At 35.4% G+C, this 26,789-nt stretch overlaps 2 protein-coding genes across 2 annotated transcripts in view; one reads left to right on the forward strand and one right to left on the reverse strand.

Annotated features, from left to right (window-relative positions):
- Nucleotides 1-26,789, reverse strand: part of LOC132796175 (uncharacterized) — a 332,334-nt gene that overhangs the window by 36,378 nt on the left and 269,167 nt on the right. The window lies entirely within an intron of this gene.
- LOC132796505 (protein disconnected) lies at nucleotides 13,759-21,454 on the forward strand. Its single transcript, XM_060807697.1, has 2 exons — nucleotides 13,759-14,613; nucleotides 18,611-21,454. Exon 2 carries the CDS (start codon nucleotides 18,644-18,646, stop codon nucleotides 20,450-20,452), a length of 1,809 nt encoding a protein of 602 aa, XP_060663680.1. The 5' UTR covers nucleotides 13,759-14,613; nucleotides 18,611-18,643; the 3' UTR covers nucleotides 20,453-21,454.

Here is a 26,789-nt window from a genome sequence, read left to right on the forward strand (position 1 = left end):
GAATCTGAGATCGTTGAGTTCATATGACGAAAAAGGATAATGATGATGATGATGATGGAAAGTAGTCTTAATGATGGAACAACCCCATTTTGAATTTGCCATTGTTGGATCTACGACTTGTTGTTGTTGTTCGTGTTGTTGTTGTCTATGCTACTATCAAGGGATTATTTGTGTGGTTTACAGTTTTTAATTATGCACCGCGACATGCGATGCTGCAGCATAAGAACAGAACAGAAAGGAAGAGGAACAGAAGCGAGGCAGATGAGAGCTGCTGCCACAACACATTTTTAAGTGGTGAACTGAAGTGGTGGCAGCACACACACACATACACACACACACACACGGTTGCAGCGTGTGGCACTCAACAAACACACTCACAAAATGAAGGACGCTGCGAATTTCCAGTTGAACATTTTCTTTTTTTTTTGGCGAGTCTCCGCTAACAGTGAAAACTGCCTAAAACGTCCATCAAGCCAGAGGCGCCAAGACCCAAGCATTTACTCATTCCTAGCCAAAGGCCAAAGCAGTCAGCGCTAGTAAATTTATGCTAGGTTATAAGATAATTTATAATCTAAGCCTTATAATAAATAAAAAAAAGTGAGAAAGCTACAGACGAGTGTGCTCGACTGTGAGATACCAGCTACCCATTTCGAATAAAAGAAATACATTTTGCGGTATTTTTCTCAAAATATACCGAATATACTGCAAAAATACTAAAAATATACCAAAGGGCATATTTGGTATATCGGTATAGTACCGCATTCAAAATATACCATAGACGGCACAATATACCACATAGTCAGCCAAATCAAGTAAGACCCCCAGTAAATAGGCGTTTTTACTCATACAAAAGTATTTCTTTAATAACTTCGACAATTTTTATCAGGAATCAAATTTTCAGGAATGATAACTACTATAGTTATTATTGCATATACCAAAATTCGCAGCTGTAGCTTTAAAGTTACGCTTGTTATTCGAGTTTTTTGATTAGCGGGGGCGGAAGTGGGCGTGGCAAAAATTTGAAACAAACTTGATCTGCGTGCAAACATAACAAATGCTGTCGAAAATTATAGCTCTATCTCTTATAGTCTTTGAGATCCAGTGTTTCATACGGACGGACGGACAGACGGACATGGCTAGATCGTCTTGGCTGTTGACGCTGATCAAGAATATATATACTTTATAGGGTCGGAGATGCCACCTTCTACCGGTTACATATATTTCCTGCCGACACAAAGTTATAATACCCTTCTACCCTATGGGTAACGGGTATAAAAACTCAAGCTAGCTTTAGTCAGGCTCCACTGTACCGAGTAGCCCTTTAACTAGGCGACAGCCGCAACTATTCAGCTTTATCGCTATCAGTGTCCATCTCTCTTTTTCTCTCCCTCTCCCCCTCCTTCTCACTCTTCCAGTCTCTATTTATTTATATATACTATATATATAGAGAGAGAGAGAGAGAGAGAGAGAACGCAGTGGAGCTGAATGCAAGTGGAGATACAACAAGAGGCAAGAGCTTGCCTCACTTGCCTCGCCAGTTGCAGTTGCAGTTGCACTTGCCAAGCTTCAAAAAGTGCAAAGTTCTAGCAGAGTTTTAACTTGTAAAAGATGGCGAACAAAAATGAAAATAGCAAAATGCTGCTTATACATTTTATAGAAATAGTTTGAATTAAAAAGAAAATTATTTAATTTAGATGATAATAGCAAAAAAATGAGACTCAGTAAAACAAGTAAGTCGAGTGTGCTCGACTGTGAGATACCCGCTAATAAATATAAAATCAAATTCTACAAATATACCAACGGCTATATTTGGTATATCAATGGAAGTACTATACTCCAAATATACCATAGAAGGCAAAACATACCAGATTGTTAGACAAAGCTAGATCGTCTCGACTGTTGACCCTGATCAAGAATATATATACTTTATGCGATTTATTTTAATGCAGTATTTTTGTGGCATATTATTCAGTATATTTTAAGAATAATACCGAATTGTTGTGTTTTTAAGATGAGTAAATTTCTAAACTGAACAAAGTTGAAATAAAGTTGTTCAAATGAATTAAATTTATAATAAAGACTGCAATTGAATGGCAAAAATATTAAAAACTAAATGGAAAAAATATCAAGCAATATTAAATATATAATGTTGTATATATAATATAAATTAAATAGTAGATTTCGAATACATAAGATAACGTAACCTAAACAACACTATATAAACCGAAGAGAATTTTGAGAATTATTGGTATAAAAATTTTTAATATCGTTTATATATAATTCCTGAAAATTTGATTGCGATCAGATGAAAAATTTAAGAAATTTTTTTGTATGGAAAAAAAAGCCCTAAATACTAATTTTAGTAGCTTTGCCTGAAAATCTGGTATAATTTGCACTTTTTGGTCTATTATAGTAAATCAAATAAATTTCAAATAAAATACATAAATTAAAAATGAAATTGTGGTGTATAAAATATAGAATTTAAGTGGAAAAAGATTGCAACAAAATTGTAAAGAAATTAACTTAAATTAAATGAAATACAAAATATGTTTGAAAAATATAATGCGATATATTCCATTTGGGATAATTGTAAAAATTGAATTAAATGAGATTTGAAATGTGAATATGTAACTTTGGGTGTGGTCGTCATTGGTCTTTGATGTGGTTTTCAGTTATTAGTTTTCAGTTTTCCAGTTGTCCGTTTGAAATGTTTTGTTGGTAACTGAAGATGGCGAGATGGAGAAAGTCGATAGAGCTCAAGGATTAGCACTCGCAGTATTTGTAACAATGCGCAATTACGCCATAATTACAACAGACAGAGAGAGAGACAGAGAGAGACAGAGAGAGACAGAGAGAGAGAGACAGAGAGAGACAGAGAGAGAGAGAGAGAGAGAGAGAGAGATGCTGCGAGGGCAAAACTCCGCGGACAATGGCAAAATGCAACAGCAAATGCAATTACAACAGCAAAATGCAACTGCAACAGGCAACAACAACAACAAAAACTACAACACCAACAACAACAACTAGAACAACAAAAACTACAACAACAACAACCACAGCAACAACAACATTGAGAAGGTATTCGGTAACTGGGTTTTTTGGATTATAAACTCATCGCATTGTGTTGCATTTTTCTCCTTCTGCATTCTGCTCTCAAAAAAATATTATGATTGCATATTTTGTGCAGATGTTACGATCTATTATTGATGATGAAGAGATCTACGATTTCCGTTGCCAAACAATGATCGGCTTGTAATCGTAATCATAATCATAATCATCATGTTGATCATCATGATAATTGAGATGATATTCGCCCACCCACAGAACATGGTAAATGGATCTGTTCCTTCAACGCGCCTCAACGATTCCATTCACTCTTAATTATTTAATTTGCCCTCTTAACCAAAAATTAATTCGAGTTTACTATTGAATAAAACCAAATGTTTAAGTTGATGTCCAAACGAGAAAACTAGAAATCGTGTTTGTAATTTTGAATTGAAAACAATTTACTCTCCAAAAGAATAATATAATTCGATTCATGAACTGGTTAAATTTGATCGTATTTACATCAAAAATATAAGTATAAAACTTAATACTAAATGAAGATCTATGTAAAACAATGAATTTTAGTTAATACTTCATTTGAAATTCATCAGAATTTCATATGAAAGTCGCATTCTAAATGAACATATTTGAAATATTTGGCCACGCCCAGTTTCGCCCCCCTGCAAATTGAATTAATCGAATAATTACAGTATTTTTACAGCTTGAGAATTTTTGTTACAAATGTATTTATTATCGTTTAGTCTATATGATTCCTGAAAATTTGATTGCGATCAGATGAAAAATTTTAAGAAATTTTTTTGTATGAAAAAAAAAGCCATAAATACTAATTTTAGTAGCTTTGTCTGACAATCTGGTATATCTTGCACTATTTGGTATATTTTGAATCTATAACTATGCTATGCATATTTTTAGTATTTTTGTGGTATGTTTTTTTTTTGGCATACTTTCAATGTGGGACTAAACCAATATACCAATATATAACACTCGGTATATTTTTAGTATTTTCGTTGTATATTAATTTGGTATATTTTACAATTTACACCTCGCAACTAATCTTGCAAAGTTCAATACAAACGCCAAATAAATTAGCTTTCTAATATATTTTTACAAAATTTAAAGAGTAATGAGCAAAATGTCATTATTAATAATTTAAAATGAAAGAAATTGTATTTATGGCAAGTCATGAGAATTTTAATATGAACGGCAACAAAATTACATTTCTAATCATATTTTTACAAAATTTAAAGAGTTATAGGCAAAAATAAAAAAAAAAACATCACAAAATTCATCAAATAAAATGAAAAACAAAAGAAAATAATATCAAATAAAATAAAATGTTATAAATTGCAGCTAATCTTGCAAATTTCAATATGAAGGGCAACAAAATCACATTTCTATATTTACAAAATGAGCAAAAATAAAATGAAATGATAAAAAAGAAATTAATTAAAATGTTATATATATAGCTATTGTTGCTTTACCAATAGTGTTAGAATTAATTTAATAACTAAGCTTTTAAATAAATAAATAAAAATTGAAATAGTTATAAGCTGAGAAACATGAGAGATAACCAAAAATATATATTGCTGGCAATTGATTAGAAAGGAAAGTTGAAAGCATTTAAGGTTCAGGAGGCAAGTGTAACAGCAGAGGAGAGGAAGAGGAAGAGGCAGCGGAAGAGGAAGAGTGAGACACAGACGCGTCAAGTAAGCTGGCATTCATTCATTTATTCATTCATGTTTGAGCATACTTCTAGTCATAACTTGACGAGGACGAAACTTAAAGGTAAATGGTAAATGGAAGTTCATTGTGTGTTCAGCCGCTGCTGATGATGATGATGACGATGTGCGGACCATAAATGTGAATATATGTGAATACTGTGTGAATACTGTGAGTGAGTACACTGATACTGTTAAGTACCTGCACAATGCAATGCATTAAATATCCTTCAACGTGTCTTCTTCTTCTTCTTCTTCTTCGTTTATTATTCACTCATTATTGTGCTTCTGCGTGTTTTTTTATTGAGCTTCATTAATAGAGTTTGGCCTCCTTTTGCTTACTTAGAGACTTAACCCTTTAACACAGCAGCAACGGCGGCATCTCTTCATTGAACTACAACTCAATGTTGTTGGTCCTGGCTGCATCCTGTCTCCTGTTTTTGTTGTCCCATACCTGGGTGCCATATATAAAGTAGTCATAAAACATAGCTCGCAATTTTTAACGAGTGCTGTGTGTCGGCCATTATGAAAATATCCACGACAACGACGACGACAACGAGGACATGTTAAAAACCCTTTTTCGAGCAAAAATTTTATCACCCGGTTGGCAGCAAAGTTCTCATGAAGCCATTGTAACCCTTTCACTTAATTATTGGGCACATTATGTGCCATATTCATGGCAACAGACGAACAATGCAAACTACTCTATATACGTATATATATAATATATATATATTTGTGTATTGACTACCTGAAATTGTGCAATAGGCTGTGGCGAACGCTTCCCTTCCCTTTTCCCTTTTCCACTGAGATTTCACGCATTCATTGAGAAATTTGTGTGCGAAGGGCGCTCAGCGATAATTACACCACCAAAGCACACACACACACACACACACACACACACACACACACACATATTCACATCTATTCACGTTCATATTCTGCGTGACCCAGCGACCAAAAAAATTGCCAGGTTGCATTTCGCATTTGATTCATCCACCCACTCATATAAAAAAACATATCAAACTCTCCATGTAAACAAATCTCAACCATTTTGGATTATGAATAACCTCCCCCCCCCTCTTCCCCTCCCTCTACGGCACACTCATTTCCAGTCCAACTAGCACAACAACTCTTTGGCTGGCAGCTGCCAAGCTCTTTAAGAGCTGCCCTCGATTTCGATGCCATGGATATCAAATTTTAGATAACTTACCCCTAAAAAACAACGACAACAACAACAATAATTCCATGAGTTCTACTTCATCATCATGTAAATCAAACCATTCGCCATTTCAAATCCCTCAACCAAAAAAAGTATGATATCATTGCTGTAAAATACAACAACAACAACTACAAAATGGGGAAAGGTTTCTCTCTCAAGTATATAAATGAAATATAGTTTAGTACTTTAATGAGTTTTGGGTTTATGATATTAAGATACTAAATTAAATGCTTTACCAACAAGAATATATATCATATAATATTTACGTATTTATCTATCTTATAATTAATTTGGGTTTATCATATTAAAATACTGTGAAATCAATGGATTTACATTTTATATACCATTGGCATCAAATAATACTAACTTTTGGTATTTTTCTAATAAATATTCATCATTCTTTTATAAATTAAATTTATGTAGTTTAGTACTTTAATGAGTTTCGGGTTTATGATATTAAGATACTGAATTAAATGCTTTACCAACAAGAATATATATCAAATATAATATTTGATATGATACTAACTCATTAGTTTGGGTTAATGATAATAAAATACTGATAATTTCAAAGATTTAAATGTTTTATACCATTCACATCTATATTATATTTTAGTATACCAAGTCATTAGGTATTTTTCTATTTTATATACACATAAGTTGTTTGAGCTACTGATAATTCAAAGAATTTACTTTTTATATACTGTTGACATTAAATAATACTAACTTTTGGTATTTTTCTAACAAATATTCTTTATTCTTTTATATATGTAGTTAAGAACTTAATTAGTTTGCGTTTAGTGCTATTAAAAAGACTGGAATTAAATGGTTTACCTATAAAATTTACTAATCTTATTTGATATGATACTATTATTTAGTATTTAAATAATACCAACTCGTTTGGTACATCAATAATTCTTTCATTAATGATATATAGTTTACTTAAGGGCATAATTAGTTTAGGATTGGAGTATTGAAATACTCGATAATTCAAAGAATTAAATTACTTTTTTATACCCTTGCTCCTTTTATTTGGTATATAAATAATACTAACTCATTTGGTTTTTTTTTTCTTTCTATCAAATATTTATAGTTCTGTCATAAATCAAATTTGATTTAAAGCATAATTCTTTTAGACTTATGGTATATTAAAATACTGACAATTCAAAGAATTAAATACTATTTAAGTCACCATTTTAAGTACTAATTACTTTACTTTTACATATCGTTGGTATATTTTTTATTTCACGGTATTATTTAAAATCTTATTAATATTATTTCATTGAAAAAATGAAATAATAAAATTGAGTTTTTGCTTTCATAATACAATCTCATTTGTTTATTTTTGCGATTTATGAATAATTCTTGAATAGTCTTTGAAGATTTAATTAGTTTTCTATTGAATTATTTCAATGATAGTCTTTGGAATTTATTTCTCTAATTTAATTTGTTTTCCTTCAAATATTGCCTTTTAATAATTGTTTATTTTTGTTTAGATTACTTCACTCGCTTAATTCAGTTATATATTTTATGAAAATGATATTAAAATACTGACAAGTCAAAGAATTAAATGGTTTCCCAATCTCAAGTACTTACTTAACTTAAAAGTCAGTATTTTTATTTAAAGTATTAAGCGATATCAAAAAAGAACTTTCTGCAATGTCACATTGATGAATTTTTCATCTACATTTAAAAGATCATTAGAAGCACAATAATTTATGTGTTAACTGAAGTAGTAATAATCTACAAAAAAAAACGAAAAAGTGGGCGTGGCTGGGAGACAAAAACGAAAAACTAAACGCAATTAAATGTGAGATGTTGTGACGCCTTTTGTCTGAGAATGTGGAGAGTTAAACAGCCAAGAAGTGGAACTTTAAATCACTGAGACTGAGAACTAAGAACTGAGAACTGAGATCTGAGAACAGAGCTCGGGGCGAGGGCGGTCAAGGGGTTTGTGCAGGTCAAAAGAGGAATACAGAGCGGAGAGCGGGGAGCGGGGAGCGGGGAGCGGCGGGGAACAAAGAATCCGACGACCTAATCGATGTGGACTACACAGATTATTAATGGATTTTTAATATCATTTGTGTCGGCGTAAATTGTATTTTTCAACTTGAGAGCGAAACGAACGAAAAAAAACGATTTATTGACACGAAGTCAAGTACAAGGTGCGGTCACACTGATTTCGAAGCGATAGAGAGAGAGGGAGAAATATGGTCATACAAAAATCATAACAAAATCGAGCATGTAACGTAATGTACCCTCTCCCTCTCTCTCTCTCTCTCTCTCTCTATCTCGCTTGCTCTTTCTCACACTTGACGCTGGGCCAAGTGTGAAAAAATGATTGATCGATTTCGATTTCGATTCGTGCAACATTCACAAAGGGCGCCGTGCTGTTTATAAAGAACTTGGACATTAGCTCAGGGCTGGAGACGCAACAGGGACGGGACACGTCAAAAGAGATGGAAGAGGAGGAGTAGAAGGAGGGGGCCGGGGGGTTAAAGGACAGACGACGACAGCAACGACAATCGGCATAATAAGATAGCAATTATTTATCTCAAAAAAACAGAAAGAAAAAAAAAACTGAATAAAGGCCAATTTTTTGATTAATGAAAGCGACACACAAAAATCACAGCGCTAACAAAACAAGAGAAGTGAAGTGAAAGGAATCGAAACGAATCGAAATGAAACGAATTCAATCCGAATACGAATACGAATCCAAATGAAAGTGTTGATTTGCGTCTATTTCCATCTCGATGTCCCCCCTAATAGTCACCTTTTACCTTTTGTCGTATTCACTTTTGACGACCTTTTGATTGTCTTCACCAAAAAAAAACAAAGTCAAGTCTCATTTCATTTATCATTTTTTTTTTTGGGTCACTATATTTGTTGCCTCCTCTCATAAGAAGGGGGAGGAGGGGGGGAGAAGAGACTTCGTCTAACATCTAGATTACGCTCAAATGCAAAAAGTTAACAGACCATTGAAAAACATTCGAAATTCGCATGTTTCGACAGGTCTAGACAAGAGCAGACATGAGCCTCCAACACATACTTATACACACACACACACACACACACATACACACAACACTGAATGCATCAATTCCCACTCAACTCAATTCAAGAATTATAAATATATAATTTCGCATACTAAACAATTATTATTTGTGTAGTTTTATAGAGTTGATTTTTATTACATTTTGTACTTTTGAAACTTTATTTTTATTGAAATAAATTTTTGAGTTAAAGTAAATCAACAAGTTAAATAACTTAAGTATAAAAAAACACATTTCTTAATTTATAAATGTACTTTAAAATTTTGGTATATATTTTATATTTATTGAAATTAATTGGAAAACAAAGCTTAAGCAAAAACTTAGCTAAAGCATATAAAAACATGTTTCTAAATTAATAAATGTGCTTTAAGACTTCTTTTATTAAAATCAACTTTTTTTAAGACACTAAATCAAAAAGTTAGTTGACTATAAAGAATAGAAAAACACATTTTTAAAATTTAAACCTTTGAAATATTTTAAGAATTGTATGGTAATTTAAATCCTTAAAGTTTGGTATATATTTTATTTTGATGAAAATCAATTTTAGCACAAAACGAAAACAAAAATTTAGTTAACTCAAGAATATCAAAACACTTTACTAAATTTATGAATGTACTTTAAAACATTTAAATTTGGTATTTTATTTTTATGAAAATTAAATTTTAGAACAAAACTTAACCAAAAAGTTAAAAATATAAAAGCAAAATTCTAAATATGAATAATTCCCAAACTTGAAATATCTTACAAAATGAACTTCAATATCATCGATATTTGCATTGTAATGTTTAAAACTTTAAAGCTTGGTATGAATTTTATTTTTATGCAAACTAATTTTTGTACAAAACTAAAAACACATTTCTGAATATGAAGAAATTTCCTCATTTGATATTTGCATTTTATATATTATTATTATTAAATTTATTTTTAGAACAAAATTAAGTCAAAAAGTTAGTTAACTACTGAAAATAAAAACAGATTCTTAAATGTGAAACATTCCCACATTTGAAATACCTTCAGAAATGAACTTTAATACCATTCAAATTTGCATTGTACTTAAATGTACGTGATTTTATATTCTCTCCTAAAATCTTGTATTTATTTTAAAATCTTTGAATTTGTTGCCGCATTGAAAACTGTTTTAAACTTTTCCCTTTTTGCTGTCAATGCGAATGCCAAAAAAAAAATTTACATAAATTTTCTGTTCTTTAAATGAAGTGTGAAGATTTAGCGTGAAACATATTTTTGAGTAATTTAATGGATCTTTAAAGCATAATTAATGCACGAATTGTACATAATTTATTTATAGCATTGCGCAATGAAAGAAAATAAACATAAATCACGTCTGTAAATAATTTCATAAATAGTTCAAGTGTGTAATAAAGAAAGGAATTATGTTAAACGTTGACTCTTCAAGTCATTAAAAGAAAAACTCTTTAGAAACAAATGTGGAAAAATAGCAAATAAATAATAAACTGATTAAAATAAGTGCGACAAATTCATAATTTTGGTAATAAAATGTCTTTAAGAGAGAAACTTCTTAGAGATGAAAGTATTAAAGTAGCAAATAAATAATAAGTTTATTAAAATAAGTACGAAAAGTAAGTAAACAAGTAAGTAAATAAAATTGAGGCCAAATTTAATAATTTGTAATGTTTAAAAATTACATAATAAAATTAATGTACTTTTTTTTCATTTAAAGATCTATAAATAATTCGAAATCTTTTCCTAACAAATTTGGTAAATTACAAAATTTAATGGGAAAATGTGTTTTTTCACTTAATTATCTGTAAATAATTCGACAATGGACATTTTTTTAAAATGAACGCAGAATTGAATTGAAATAATCATAAAAGTATATAAGAAAATAAATACATAAAGATATGAAAATATGTTCGTTTTCAAACAATTATCTATAAATAATTCTATAAGAAACGGAATTAGAACAAATATTCGAATTAGAATTGACGAAAAATGAAATTTAAATAATCTTAAATGTTTAAGTAAAAGTATATAATAAAAAATTTGATGCATAGAAATTTAATAAAATGTGTTTTTTTTTTCATTTAATTATCTATAAATAATTTGAAATCTTTTCCTGGCAAATTTGGTAAATTACACAATTTGCTGAGACAATGTTTTTAGGTTCACTTAATTATTTATAAATAATACTACAACAAATGGAAAAGCAATTTCAAATTGATGAAAAATGTAATTTAAATAATCTTATATGTTGAAATAAAAGTGTATAAGAAATGTAATACATAAAGATTAAAAAAAAATGTGTTTTTTTTTTCATTTAATTATCTATAAGTAATTCGAAATCTTTTCTGGTAAAATGAAAGCTGGATGCTGTGCCTTTGGCTTTTCGAATTCAATTAATGCGCTGGAAGCGCTTTTTGTTGTTGTTGTTGTTGTCTTTCAGCTACATCTGTGCTTCATTAACATCATTTGAGTCCTTTTTGGATCCTGCGAAAGTTGCCGCAAGCTGAGTATTGCGATGGTCAGTTGGCAAAAAGCGGTAATTGATAGCATGTGTGTGTGTGTTGGTGTGTGTGTGTGTGAGTGAGGGGGCGTATATGTTTGTGTATGTGTGTGTGTGCTTAAGCTTATGTTAATGCAGCTATCAAAAGGACAAGCATTTAAAGCGCCTTCAAATACATATTTAAGTCAACCTCACACACACACACACACACACATACATATGCACATCTATGTATAAGCTTGCTTGTATATAAGAAGAAGAAGCAGCAGACGTCGGTTCTTTGCGTCTTTGTCACCAAAGAGCGGTGCTCAAATACTATTGGTGCAGGAGACAGCAAAAATCGCCCCCATGTTAAAGTGTCGTTTCATGTGACACACACAGACACAGACACACACACACATACACATAGAAATTTGTGGCGCAATCGCATAGCCAGTAAAGCAAAGTCGTCGTCGTCGTCGTCGTTGCCGTCGCAAAAGCAAGAGGTGTGCTCACACACACACACACACATACACATACACCTAGCCAAACATCACATGCAGAGACAGAGAGACACACACACACACAGATAGACAGGCAGGGCATTCATTGGTGTTTACTAAAAAGAGACGGACACACACTCACACAGCTCTCGCAGTCACAGTCACAGTCACAGTCGCTGTCGCAGTCGCCGTCGCTGTTTTGCTGGCTGCAGCAGCAGCAGCAGCGGCAGCAGTGGACAAGACATCAAATGACAAAAATTTTAAAAAGAACGAACGAAAAACGCAACAACAACAACAGTAGCAAGAGCAAGTAACGTGTGACGACGACGACGACGACAACAACAACAACAACATTGCTGTGGCCCCATAATGAGACGAAGACAAAACGACGGCAGCGCAGCCGGCGTCGATAGAGCGACAACGAATTGGCTTGGCCATTGCCATTTCATTCGAACAAATGATGGGGCCAACTCGTTTTAGCTCTGTCACACGCGGACTGGCTAATGGCACGACACTCACAAGCACACACACACACACACACACCAACACACATACATATCACACAGAGCTGGCCCCATGAGAGAGAGAGCGCGTGCACAGTGGCGCGCTCTTTGGTTGGCGAGCAAATGACACTGCATGTGACGCTGTGGCCGATTGCCAGAGAGCAGAGCAGTGCAGAGCAGAGAGAGAGCGGGAGAGCCAGCAAAAAGGTGCGTGAGCGTGCAGGTGTATGAGTGTGTGTGTGTGTGTGTTTGTGTGATGGTTGTATTGCTCTGCTCTGCTCGCTCGTTCGTTCGGTTCGCTTTGGTCGGTCGCTCGGTCAGCAAACACACAAATACGTCGCATGTCAACCACTCGTCGTCGTCGTCGTCGTCGTGTCGTCCACTCAGACGACAGTGTGCGAGCAGGCTGGCAATAGCCCAAAAAATATATATCGATGTGTGTATGTACAATATGCATGCATGTGGTGATATTATTGCTCTGCTCTAGCGCATGCATTTCCACTCTGCTCGATATGTCCCATGTATTATTTTTTGTTCATGCTGTTGTTGTTGTTCTTATTGTTGTTGTTTTCCTATAAGCGTTGACCATGCGTATGCTTGCCAACGCCCCCGCCACAAGCTGATTTACACTGCTTGCTTTATTAAGCAAAAAAAACAAAAAATACAACACTTTAAGCTCAGGGTTTAAGTGTGCTTTAATCTGTCTTAAATATGCATATTTAAAGCGGCACACAACTTATTGCCAGTGCAATCAATATATTAACAGTCAGAGCTCATGCTCTTGTACGGTTTAAAGAGAGTCCGTTTGTTTCTCTCTTCAGTGTGCACTGCTTAACCGACTGCAAAGGCGCGTGTGACAGAGAGCAACAACAAACTGCCTCTAGCGCTGTCCCGCACTCGCATAGTCTGTATGTGTGTGTGTGTGTGTATGGATGACCCAACGAACGACAATGTGACACAGCCTAAACAAGCAGCACACACATACACACACACACACACTTGCATATGTAATACACCTACAACTACAACTACAACCACAACGACAAGCCAATTCCAATAGCGCCTCTGTTGCTGCTGCTTCTGCTGCTGCTACTGTGGCTACTGCTCTCTCACACTCACACTCACACACACACACAGATAGTGAGAGAGACAATGCTCAGTCGCTCGTTGGCTGCTGCTGGCCTGGGCTTCAGGTAGACAGACGACGAGCATTTGTGTGTGGGGCAGTTACGTTGAACTTGTCCGCTGCTGCGCGTCTCGTCTGCTGCTGTCGCTATTGCTGCTGCTAAGAGAGCACACAAAGTGTCACCCACCCCGTTTGTTGCTGCGTACACGCGTCGCTCTCTGTGTGCGTGTGTGTGTGTGTGAGTGTTAGTGGTGCTCTGCCGCTGTCTCTGCTCTGTCGCATTTTGTCGTCGTCGTCGTCGTCGTCGTCGTCATCGTTCGTCGTTACATTTTTTCTGCTCGCAGCCACACGACAATCAGTGTCACCCACGACTTTCGAAGGAGTGGATCTCTTCTGCTGCTTCGCTTATTGCTGCTGCCGCTGCCTTCTCTCCGTCTACGTCTGCTGCTGCCATTTGCTCTGTCGCAGTCACCGTCACCGTCACTGTCAACGTTACGACGTCGTTGTCGTTGTCGTTGCCGTCGTCGTCGTCGTTGCCGTCGTCGTCGTGTTTCACTCGTTTTACGTTTTATGTTTTTAGTGTGCGTGAGACTTCATAACGTTCGCCGTCGCCTTCGTTGACGTTGTCGCCTGTCGCTTGTCGTTTGTCGTTGTCGCCGTCGCTTCGGCAAAACAAGCAACAAACAAAATACAAAAATTCAACAAAAAAAAAAACAAAAAACTATTTATACAACAAATATTTAAAAATTATACAAAAACTGAAAAAAAAACTACAACGCAACGCTAAGAAAAAAAAACATAAATAAATAAATAAAAAAAATATGTGCAGCAAATTGAAATTTTTTTGGTGATATAAAATACAAGAAAAATACAGTTACAAAAAAAAATATACAAACAACAACAAAAAATCAAAAACGCAGCAGCTCAACAAAAAAAAAATACAACAAAACAAATACAACAAATTGTAAGTAAATTTATTTCTTTATAAAAAAAGTGTTATTGTTGTTAACCGTCGGCGAAAAGACTAAAAAAAAAAACAAAACTAAAAACAAATTTCGGACAAAACCCAAAATGAAAATTTGTAATTAAGATTTTTGTCGCTATTTTGTCGCTCTTTTTTTTTGGTTGTTTGTTTTGTAAATGTTTTGTTAAGATACAAATTGAGATACAAAAAACTAAAACCGAATGAAATGAAAAGAAATAATAAGAGAGTCAGCAGCATCGTCATTATCATTAGCATTGCGATCATTATGATGGTCGTTCATTGCTCCTTCAGCTTGTCCGCTGGCTTATTAAAATAGTACAAACAACAACAACTGGGAACAACAACTGGGAACAACAATAAACAGGAGAATGTTTTTTTGTGACTTTCAACATTGCCGATAATAAAACAACATTCGACGCTGGTCATCAAAAAAAGCAACTTGTGATTGGTTTTCTCAGTTGTTGTTGTTGTTGTTGTTAAGACATTTAAAGCGTTTGACAAAAATAATTACCCCATGTACATTTCTTGTTGTTAGTGTTGTTGTTGTTGTTGTTGTTGTTATAGTTACTATCGTTCCTAATGAGTCGCAACCACACATAAACATAAAAAACAATCTGCGATAAATCAACTATCGAAGCATCAAAGCCAACCAATGCAACCGGCTGCTGACTTTTCCCTTGCCACAGCGCAGGAAAATTCAGCAGTCAACGCATTTATTATAGCTACTACTAAGGTGCACTTAAACACCAAGCGAAGTGTTGGTAAAATGCATTTAAATACGCACTTTTGTCACATTCATCTTTAACGCTCTTTTAGTTTCGTTTACTGCTGAATTCTTCCTTTCCCCACTGCTGACAAATTCAGTTGCGAAATAAAGGTTGAATAAAACCTAAACTCATTTCAAATTCAACTGTTTTTTTTTTGAGTTACTTTATATTACATTTATCTTTCGACCGTTGCTGACAAATTCAGCAGCCAAACAAGAGTTGAACTTTTCCTTTAGATTTTTAGTTAGCAATGTTCTCAAATACATTTCAAAAACAATTATTCTTCGATCGTTGCTGAATTCTTCCTTTCCCCCCAGGTGACAAATTCTGCTGCCAAAGAAAAGTTGAATTTTTACTTTAGATTTATAGTTAGTATTTCCATTAAACACATTTCAAATGCAACTGTTTTTTGGAATTGCTTTCAAGTACATTTATTCTTCGACCGTTGCTGAACTCTTCCTTTCCCCACTGCCGCCAAATTCAGCTGCCAAACAAAAGTATAAACTTTTCCTTTAGATTTTTAGCTAGTATTTTTGCCAAACACATTTCAAATTCAACTGTGTTTGTCATGTTGCTTTCAATTACATTTTGTTTTGTCGACTGGTGTGGAATTCTTCCTTTCCCCACTGCTGCCAAATTCAGTTGGTCAGTGTCGGTTTATTAGAATATGTTTGTCTTGTCTATTTGTTGTTGTTGTGTTGTCTTGTGTTTTTTTGCTGTTTTGGGGCGCATTTAAGATTGATTCGGAATGATAGCAAGCAAAGAGAGCGGCACCCAAAGATGATGATGATGATGATGATGATGATGATGATGACGGACTCGACTGTCGTTTGCTATGATCTTGACGTTAACAATTGTCCCCAGCGTGGTCGACAAGCCGCTAAAGCTAAACCAAAAGCAAAAGCTGAAGCAAAGGCCCGCACTTTTGGCCATCAATTTAGCTCGTCGCTTCAACGTTCAACGTTCATCGTTCATCGTTCGTCATTCGCAATTACAGTAGCCAACAAGACAGCGACAACAGAAACAGCGGCAACAATAAAAAGTCACTTGGACTAGCTGCCGATCACTGCATGTTGTCTCAGTTGTTATTCTCCTCTCCTCCTCGTTGTTGTTGTTGTTGTTGTTGTTGCGGTTTTAATGGACGAGGCCCCGAAAAAGCTGTAAAAAATCTTTGCTTTTTGGCCAAGCAAATGAGGCAGGCAAACACTTTGCTTGTTGTTGTTGTCTTTTATAACAGATCTCGATGCGACATGCGACGCGATATCTTTTATGCCACATACACACACACACACACACACACACACACACACATGCCACAGTGTGGCAACTATCAACTCTTATTTCTTGCTGTTGTCGTCCCACTGTGCACACTTGTTTTTCTTTTTCTGTGTTTTATTATTTATTTAATTGCGCAGCAGCAAATCATTTATTTGAAATCTCTGAAATTGGCCCAATACTTTGAGACTTGTGGCTTTTTGTGGGCTGGGGTGGGGTTAAATGTGCCGCGTTGATAACAGCGCAACAAACGTTGCGCAACTTTTCGCAACTGTTTTCCTCTTCATTGGTTTCTGATTAGGATTTTCCCATTGCCCATTGCTTGCTTTCCCCCTTCTTCTTCTCCTCCTCAATCTCTTGACCGAGTGACTTTTTCGCATTTTGATTGACATCCTCCGCAATCGGCACTTTGGACCTTTTTGTCCAGCTGCCCAGCTGCTTGCTCAGTTGACAGTTGACAGTTGACACCATCAACAGCATCATCGACAACTGCGGACCAATTGAGGACACAAGCTTCATTGGCACCGTGGGTGCGAATTGCATTTGCCGACGGCACAAAAGCATTCATCAAAAACATAGAAGATACGATTGAGAGATGCTTTTGTGCTAAAGATACATTTCACTATTCAAAGATACTTTTTCACTTCACAGACCTTTTTTTACATAACGTAAAGAATACATTTCAATTAAACGCTACTTGCAATTGCAACTCAAAAGTTGAATTTGCTTCTTACAGATACAGATTTTATAGCTAACCGCATTTGACAACTTCTTTTGCATCTCAAAGTTTAGTTTAGAACTCAGACACAAATACATTTGCATCTTTTAATATGTGGATACCTCATATTTCATATTATTTCATTACTAAATTTCATTTCCGTATTACTGAGTGACTTTTCGTCTTACTAATTGCTTTGAACTCGATTCAAGATATATTTTTTGTAATGTATCTTGTAGATTTTTAAGTATCTTTTATATAATTTTTCATCCTAGTAAGCGTATATTTATTTGGAGAATGATTCGAATATATCGTAGCATCAAATGCATTTGTATCTATGAGATACTTTTGCATCTTTTGCACGGCAGTGACTTCTTAACTGCAATTGCATCTTGCAGATACTTATATGTAGCTTGAAGATACTTTTATATCTTTATGGATGTCAACATATCGTTTGTGTCAAGAATTGAACTGAAATTGATTACATACTATTTCTAGTATCAAATGCTTTTGTATCTCACAGATACTTTTGAATCTTTTGCATGACAAAGTGACTTTTTAACTGCAATTGCATCTTGCAGATACTTTTGTATCTTTGAGATACTTTTGTATCTTTCAACAGTTTTTTTTTATATTGCATCTTGCAGATACTTTTGTATCTTTGAGATACTTTTATATCTTTCAACTGCTGTTTTGACTGCAATAGATACTTTTGTATCTTTGAGATACTTTTGTATCTTTCAACTGTTTTTTAACTGCAATAGATACTTTTGAATCTTTGAGATACTTTTGTATCTATGAGATACTTTTGTATCTATGAGATACTTTTGTATTTTTGAGATACTTTTGTATCAACATGAGATACTTTTGTATCTATGAGATACTTTTGTATCTTTGAGATAATTTTGTATTTACCAACTGCTTTTTAAACTGCAACAGCAGCTGCAGATACTTTTGTATCTTTGAGATACTTTTGTATCTTCCAACTGCTGTTTTGACTGGAATAGATACTTTTGTATCTTTGAGATACTTTTGTATCTTTTTTTCTCTTTACTATTATTTACATTCTGTCTATATTAGATTAGCATATTGATTATAAAATATTTCTACCATCAGCTGCAATTGCATCTTGCAGATACTTTTGTATCTTTTTTTGTGTTTCATACTATCAACTTTGCTAATCAAGAACATTTTCTCCTCTTCTTCTTATTTGCAGCACATCACAAAAGAGCAACAAACAACAGATACAATGGAGCACATTATGAATCCATTCATGCCGCCCGCCTATCTGCTGGGTCATCCACCACCGCCGCCACATCCGCATCCCCACTCGCATCCACATTCGCATCCCCATCAACACTCGCATCCACATTCGCATTCGCATTCACATGCGTTGACACACGCCTCGCCAGCCAGTTCACCAAATTCCGCCATCGTTGGCTCAACGAGCGGCGGTGGCGGAGGTGGTGGAGGGGAAGGGGGAAGCAGCGCCAGCTCGACAGGATCCAGCTCGACAACGAAACCGAAACGTTGGGGCTCACCGCCAATCAATTTGGCCGGACAATTCATCAATCCGGCGACGGGTAAAAAGCGCGTTCAATGCTCCATTTGCTTCAAGACGTTTTGCGACAAGGGAGCGCTGAAGATTCACTTTTCGGCGGTGCACTTGAGGGAGATGCACAAATGCACTGTGGACGGGTGCAACATGGTGTTCAGTTCGCGGCGTTCACGTAATCGTCACAGCGCCAATCCGAATCCCAAACTTCATTCGCCGCACATTCGTCGCAAGATTTCGCCACACGATGGACGCACGGCGCAACAATTTCCCGTTTTTCCAGCGGCGGCAGCGGCTGCATTCCCTGGCTTGTTGCCACCGGTGCCACCGCCACCGCACGGACATCCGCATCATCATCCACATCCACATCATCCGCATCATCATGGTTACAGCTCCGCAGCAGCGGCGATGATGTTTGGCGGTCAGACGGGATTGCACAATTTGGGATTGTTGACGAGTCGAGCGCAGCAGGAACGTTTATTCGGCGATCTCGAAGAGGGTGAAGGAGAGGGCGAAGGAGAGGGTGAGGGAGAGGGAGAAGATGATGGCGTCTATGTGTATGTGGACATGCATGCGAATAGCTCGAGTCCAGCTAGTCAGGATTGTCACAGCGAGAATGAGAACGAGAATGAGCACGAAGTTGAGCCCGAGGAAACCGATGTGGAGACCGAACTTCATTGCAGCCTCAGCCTGGCCAGCAATAGCAATAGTCTGGCCAGTTGTCCCGAAGAGGAAGAAGAGGAAGAAGAGGAGGAGGGAGAGGGAGAGGGGCAACAACAGGAGGAGGAGCGTCCGCTCGATTTCAGTTTGCACAAACGACGCGATGCCAACTGTGATGAGCAACTCTCGTCGAGCAGCGGCAGCATCAAGCAGCGACGTTCGCCAAGTCCCTGCGGCTTCTCCATGGAGCGTCTGCTGGGCAAGCGACGACGTCACAACAGCGTCGCCTCCTCCAGCAACCAAGACGAACAGCAACAGCAACAACAGCTGTCGAAAGCTTCCGCCTCGAGTCCGGTCATCAAAATGGAACTCGATTACGATAGCGGCAGTGACAGCCACGCCCACAATCTGTCGCCGCTGCCAACCGCCGCACCCCACCACCACCAGCCTCTGCAGCAACCGCTGAAAGCGTCGCCAGCAACAACAACTTCAACTTCGACGTCGATGTCGATGTCGACGCCGCCAGCTGCTTTGCTTGGCTGCTTTGGCCTCGATCTCGAGGAGCAACAACATCATTTGCGTCTGCTGCAAACTCAAATGTTTGCCGCCGCTGCCGCTGCGGCTGCCTCTGCCTCTGCCTCGGCCGCAGCGACTCCAGTTGTGGCGCCACCTGCCGTGGCACCTTGGAATCTCCTCTCCGAGGTCTATCGCTCCATGTTGCTGAGCAGCGGCGGTGTCGCTGCTGTTGGCAGCGCCAAGGCTGCTGCCCAGGCAGCGACGCCGGCAGCGACGTCGGCAGCGCAGTCGGCGACAGCTAATGCCGCTAATGCCATCTCGGTGTAAAAAAGCTCAAATGCGTTTCTCTCTTAGCAAATACAAAAAATCGATCTACATATATTCGTGTTTTTTTTTGTCCGTTGGTCATGAAATGGCAACTGATCTGGTTTTTACAATGATTAATGTAATGAATAATCTAATGATTAATGTAATGATAATGACGATGATATTGATAATGATAATGATGATGATGATGATGATTACTAGCTTTTCTACTCGTACTTGTGTTATATATATCCGGTCTTTTTTTTTTGTAATTAATAATCTAATGTAAACGCATATTATTAAACTAATCTTATTATATCATTTTTTTTTTTTTGAGTGTAGTGAGTGAGAAAACTATGTTAAGTTAAATGCGACATCTAAGTGTATAGTATTCAAATCCGTTCCTCAAGCAGTTTGGTCCCACTGTGCGGCCTACAACGAAGTATTCACATATTTAAAACAAAAACAAAAACTAATCTAATTAATGTTTAATGTGCAACGATGCGGCATAAATCGAAACAAAAAACCAAAAAACAAAAAAAATCAACAACAACAAAATTATATTAATATTAATATTATATAGTAGAATATATATATTATATAATGTTTAAGTGCAAACAGCAATTTTTTTTCATAGCCAATAACTATTTGTATTTGTAACTAACTCTGAAATAAGTCAACAAAAAAAATATGAGAGAAAAAAAAATACACAAAAAAAAAACAAACATATCTCGTGTAATTTCCCCTCCTCCCTTGTATGTATTCCCCCTGCTCCCTTAAACAAATTGCCGCAAAAAAAAGAAGAAAAAAATCATATAAATTAAAAAGCAAAAAAAAAAAATCAAATCATAGACGTGTCTGTGCATGTTTAGTAGAAATGTTATTGCTCTCTCGCTCTTTCTCGAAACGAACGATTTTGCTCTCCCTAAGAGATTAATTGTGTAATATGATAATATGATGATGATGATGATAATTTCTCATTTCATTTTCAAACAATAAAAAAACCACAAATATTGAAAACAATATCTACAAATATCCATAATTAATTGTGCTTCTTTTGGGGTGAAATCTTCGGGGGACTTTTTATTTTTCCAAAACTTTTCAGGTTAAAATGAAAAAAAAATAAATAAAAAAACAGTTCAATTCTATTTAGCATTGCTTTCATGGCAAATTGCGTTGCCTGAGAATTTCATAATGATCAAATGATAATTAATTATGCATTGTTCTTCGACTGCACACACATAAATGACTGCGAATCATGCAAAATACAGAAGCAGAAGCTTTTTAAGCAAGCAAATCAATTTTCTGTAGAATGCAAATTCAACATGTTTTTTTCCTGAGAAGTAAGTTCCTAAAATATACCAAATGCTATGTTTTTGGTATATTAATATATCACTTCGTATGAAAATATACCACAAAGTATAAAATATACCATATTGTTAGTCAACTAAGATCCTAAAAAAGAATTTCTTGACTAACTTCTACAATTTATATCTGATCGCAACTAAATTTTCAGTAAGCATAAATACTGCAGTTGTTTTTGTAATTATGTACTAAAAAAATGCTAAAATAATTTAAAAAGCTTTTATTTAAATATTTTACGGATAATTGATGGTCATATTTTGGGAAGAAAATCAGAAAAATCAAAAACTTGTAAAAATAATAAAATAACAGGAAAACTGAAAAAGAAAACAAAAAACAATCAAACGGGGTTTTTGATTGTTTCTTATCTCTAAATTCCATTTTCCAAAAATAATATACCAGCAATTAACTAACAAAAAGGAATATGTAAAAAACCTTTTTTTTCTGTGTCGCACTGCTATTTCAAAGTTCACAGCTGAAAATATCACAAAAAGTTCCTAAAATCTATTTTATAATGCTAATCCACAGCTATAAGAATAACCTTTACTTATTTCGAAGATATTTTAAATTTATGTTTTTGTTTTTTGCGACAAATTCCGCTGTTGTAAAATTACTTTAAAAAAAAAAGAAAAAACAAATCTATTTAAAATTCCCAATTAGTTAAAGAAACTATTCAAATCAAACTTGAAGTTTGTTACAAAAACCTTTGACAGCAATTAAACTCTTCTAGAAATGTTCCAAAATTATTAAACGAAAGTGAAATAAAATAAAATAACATTTGCATTAAACGCTTAAAATATCGATTTATATAAAATTTAAGCATTTTTTACAACTTTTTTTTGTATATTAAAGGCTTTTGCATTTTCTATTTTTTTAGAGTATTCAATGGCATTGTTGTTAGCACAGCGAAATTATCTTAATAGTTGTGTTGTAATTAAATGCTTGATAAATTCCCAAAGACTAATTATATTAATTAAATGAACTTTACATTGGAAAATGGATGAAAATTCAAGGATCCGCTGTAGAAAAAATCAGCATTTAGAACAACACATTGTATTCAATCAGTACTCATAACGAAGGGGCGTGGCAACCGCATCTCAGCTTCATCATTAGCCTGTGTTCTGGATAGGCAGCTGTGGCCACTTATGTGGACAGATTACAACCACACAGAGATAGAAACATAGATACTTATTAGACAGACACTCCAAAAAAAATAAAATGGGGAACAAAAAAACAACTGCTTATGAATAAAATTGTTGTAAAATTCCCGAAATGAAGTTGCGTGAAAGCGAAACCGCAAAATTGACATGAATGCGGCGTGAAGAAGAAGAAGAAGACTGTGAAAATGTCAAGTGCTTGACTACAGAGAGGGGGGGAAAGCGCAAAGGATGTGCGGATAAAGAAGGGAAGAAGGGAAGGAGACAATCCGTCACGAGACGAGCGACAGCTAAATGCTTGCCACATTTATGAGATGATCCTTGGCAGCGTTGTCACTTGAGACATACACACACACACACACACACTGACACACACACACACACTCGCACACATCTTCAGACAACCACAACGACAACAACGAGAGACATTGCCATGAAATGGCTGCGTTCTGTTCTGCATCTCTGGGGATCTATTTACTTTTAAGTTTTCTGAATTGGATGATGTCACAAGCATTTGAGGGGACTCACCGAGGGGGTAGCGGGTTAGCGGGGGGGACTCTGACTTGGGTATTCAAGTGGTTTGCAAAAAACAGAAAAAAAAAAAAGGAAAAGGAAAAGGAAAAGGTTTCGCCGCCGTCTTTATGAAATATTAGAAAAAATTTACAAAGCGTTAAAAATTAACATTTCAAATGGGATTGCGATTGAAATTTCTTTTTCTTTTCTTTTGCCCATGTGTGTGTGTGTGTTGGGGGTGGAGTTGTTTTGATGAGGAAGGAGGGGGAGATGGATGCAAATGCGTTTATTTTTGGAGACAATTGAAAACCACTCGAGGGTTATTGAGATGTGACAGTCAAGTGTAGTTTGCTGGGGAGACGTCGCGTCGCGCAGCTGGATTTCAAGTTGAGCGAGTTTTGGGAGTTGAAGAGTTTGAGAGAGATTGCGAGTTTTTTTGAGAGTTGGAGAGATTGCGAGTTGCGGCACGTCGCCAAGTTAACGTGACGTTTGAAATAGGATCAAAAATTGTATTTTGCACAATTCACAGCAACGCAACAGTCACGAATGCGATATGCGATACACATACTATATAACATATATATCGCTATAAATACGCACTTGATTTCTGTCGAGTGTGTGGGGAGCACAGAGAGAGAGAGAGAGAGAGAGAGAGAGAGAGAGAAATAGATACAGCAAAGCAAGTGCGTCCACAGCAAGCTGTCAGACTGACAGTACGAGGGGCGTGGCAAATGTGGGCAAACAAAGCAGCCAGCCAAGCTATTGTCAAAAGATCCTTTTCAATGCGTCGGTCAAGCATTTAAACTGGAGAGGTTCATTTGCATTTTGCAAAAACACACAAAGAATTTCCTAAAGTTTGCAAAGCATAAATTAGTAGAAAATTAATAATTTACATTACTAGTTATCGCTGAAAATATGGTATATTGTGTACTTTACGGTATATTTCGAATAGAGTACTTCAACGATATAAATTTGATCTATTTTAGTATTATGTTGTATTTCGAATGTAGTATATTAACGATATACTAAATATGGTTTTTGGTATATTTTGATATCCATGGTATATTTTGAATGTAGTGCTTCAACGATATACTAAATATGGCTTACAGTATATTTTATTGTAACGGTATATTTCAAATGTAGTATATTAACGATATACTAAATATTGTTTTTGGCATATTTTGACATCTACGGTATATTTTGAATGTAGTGCTTCGACGATATACTAAATATGGTCAATGGTATATTTTAGTATTATGGTATATTTCTAATGTAGTACATTAACGATTTACTAAATATGGTCTTTGGTATATTTTGACATCTATGGTATATTTTGATATAGTGCTTCAACGATATACTAAATATGGTCTATGGTATATTTTGTTGTTACATTAACGATATACCAAAAAATCTTTCGGTATATTTTAGTATTTTTGCGGCATATAAATTCGGTATATTTAAAAATTAATGCCGCACTGTTTTTTTTTCCAAAAGTTTTAAAGATTATATAATTTAAATTAGCTGAAAACATTTTCTTACATAAAAAAGCATTACAATTATTTTATGTACTTCAAAGTGTTTTTTCCCTACTTCCTAAAGGATTTGATTTACAGCTAAGCGATTTTCACACACTATTCATTTTTTTCTATCCCTTTCTTTCTCCGAAACTAGTCTTGGTGATTTTTTTTTTTTTTTGTGCCATAAAATCGCCAATTATTCGCTTTCAAAGCGAACATTAATCAAATTTTCAAAACGGGGATTCATTTCTAATAGATTTTTGAGGGAATTTTTTTTTTAAAGATTTATTCATGAGCATGTAGTTTTAAAACTAGTTTGTAGAGTCTAAAAAAGCCTGTCTAATAAAAAGAACCAAATACATTTTACAATTTGAGATAAAGTTTCATTCATAAGTTTTTTTTCGTAATCCAAAAATCACATATAACATAGTCAAATACTCCCTGACTCCCACAAATTCAATACTTTCAATAAAAATTCAACTAGTCAAAGACATTGTAAGAAATATTTTAGAAAAATGATTTATTCACTATATTTTCAACTTGAAAATCACTTCTATATTTCCCATATTCATACATAGTTGGGAATTTCTCACTGTATAAATTTGTAATTGATTTATTTAGTGATCTAAGAGGTATTTGTCAACACAATCCATTTCAATGTTGCAGACAATCATGAACTGAAATCTTTTTGTCATTAGCTTGATTTTAATGCAGTTTCGCAGTAAATACGTAATAGGTGGAATAAATGTGTTCCCCCCCTCGTTTTTTTTTGAGGTCAGTGCGGAGGAAGATAAGCTTCTGTTCAACGAGATGAGATGAGAAATGCAAAGAGCAAAGAGCAAAGAGAGCAACGAGCAGTGTAATCATCATAAAATGCACTCAGATTTGGGTAATTGTTGATAGCAAAATAAGCAGAACAAGAACAAGTAGAAGCCGAGAGAAATAAACAAGAGAAGAGATGTAGATGGAGATGGCGATGGTGATGGTGATGGAGAGAGAAGACAAGTAGTAGAAAGAAGACATGGAGACAACTTCGATTCCAAGTAAGTAAATATACTTAATTTTAATGACATAGAAATTGCTGGTAAAGTGCTCGCTGATTGAATCTCGTTAGTTGCTCGTGTCGCAGAGACGGTGAACAGAGACGGAGACGAAGACTGCGACGGAGATGGAGACTGAGACGTAGACATAGTCGGAGGCTGGGAGAATACCAAGAAGCGGCCTCGCGAAGTCGCTGCCGCAGTCAACGTTGCGCACAGTTTGCTGTACTTGGGGGCAATTAATTCGACATTTTAATTTACATTTCATGGGAACATGAAGCAGCCACAGGTGAGTGTAAAATTCTACTTCTATTCGTATTCGTATGAGTGTGCTTCTGTTTCTCTATTTTTTTGGCCAACGAAGTAAACGAACAACTTTTTGGACAAGTTCGAAAATGACTAAAAAAAAAAAGACACTCAACTCGAACTCCAACTCTAAGTCAACTACGACTTCGACTATTAGAGGCCAACACACACAAACTTCGAGCATCGACCGCTGACTTATTTCATTTCACATATCTGCATGAGCAATTGAACTTTAAATTTTCAACGCTAACGCCACAGATATTGCTGTATTATCTGATATCAAGGCCACAAATGTCACACAAATTGAGTTCTATTGTTCAGTTGCGGATAAACCATCAAGGTCGTTAGCTGTGACTATGGCTTCAAATATAATATATATCAGGGCCACATACATATATTAATTAATTCCTATTTTTCATTTAATTCTCTTCCTTAAGTTCTACAATAAGACGCGACTTAATCA

Source organism: Drosophila nasuta, chromosome X (genome assembly GCF_023558535.2).
Source record: "Drosophila nasuta strain 15112-1781.00 chromosome X, ASM2355853v1, whole genome shotgun sequence".
In the NCBI taxonomy this organism is placed as follows: Eukaryota; Metazoa; Arthropoda; class Insecta; order Diptera; family Drosophilidae; genus Drosophila; species Drosophila nasuta.

Bases quoted from the DNA above. Each gene is read 5' to 3' on its own strand.
- LOC132796505 (XM_060807697.1), top strand. From the start codon at position 18,644: ATGGAGCACATTATGAATCCATTCATGCCGCCCGCCTATCTGCTGGGT.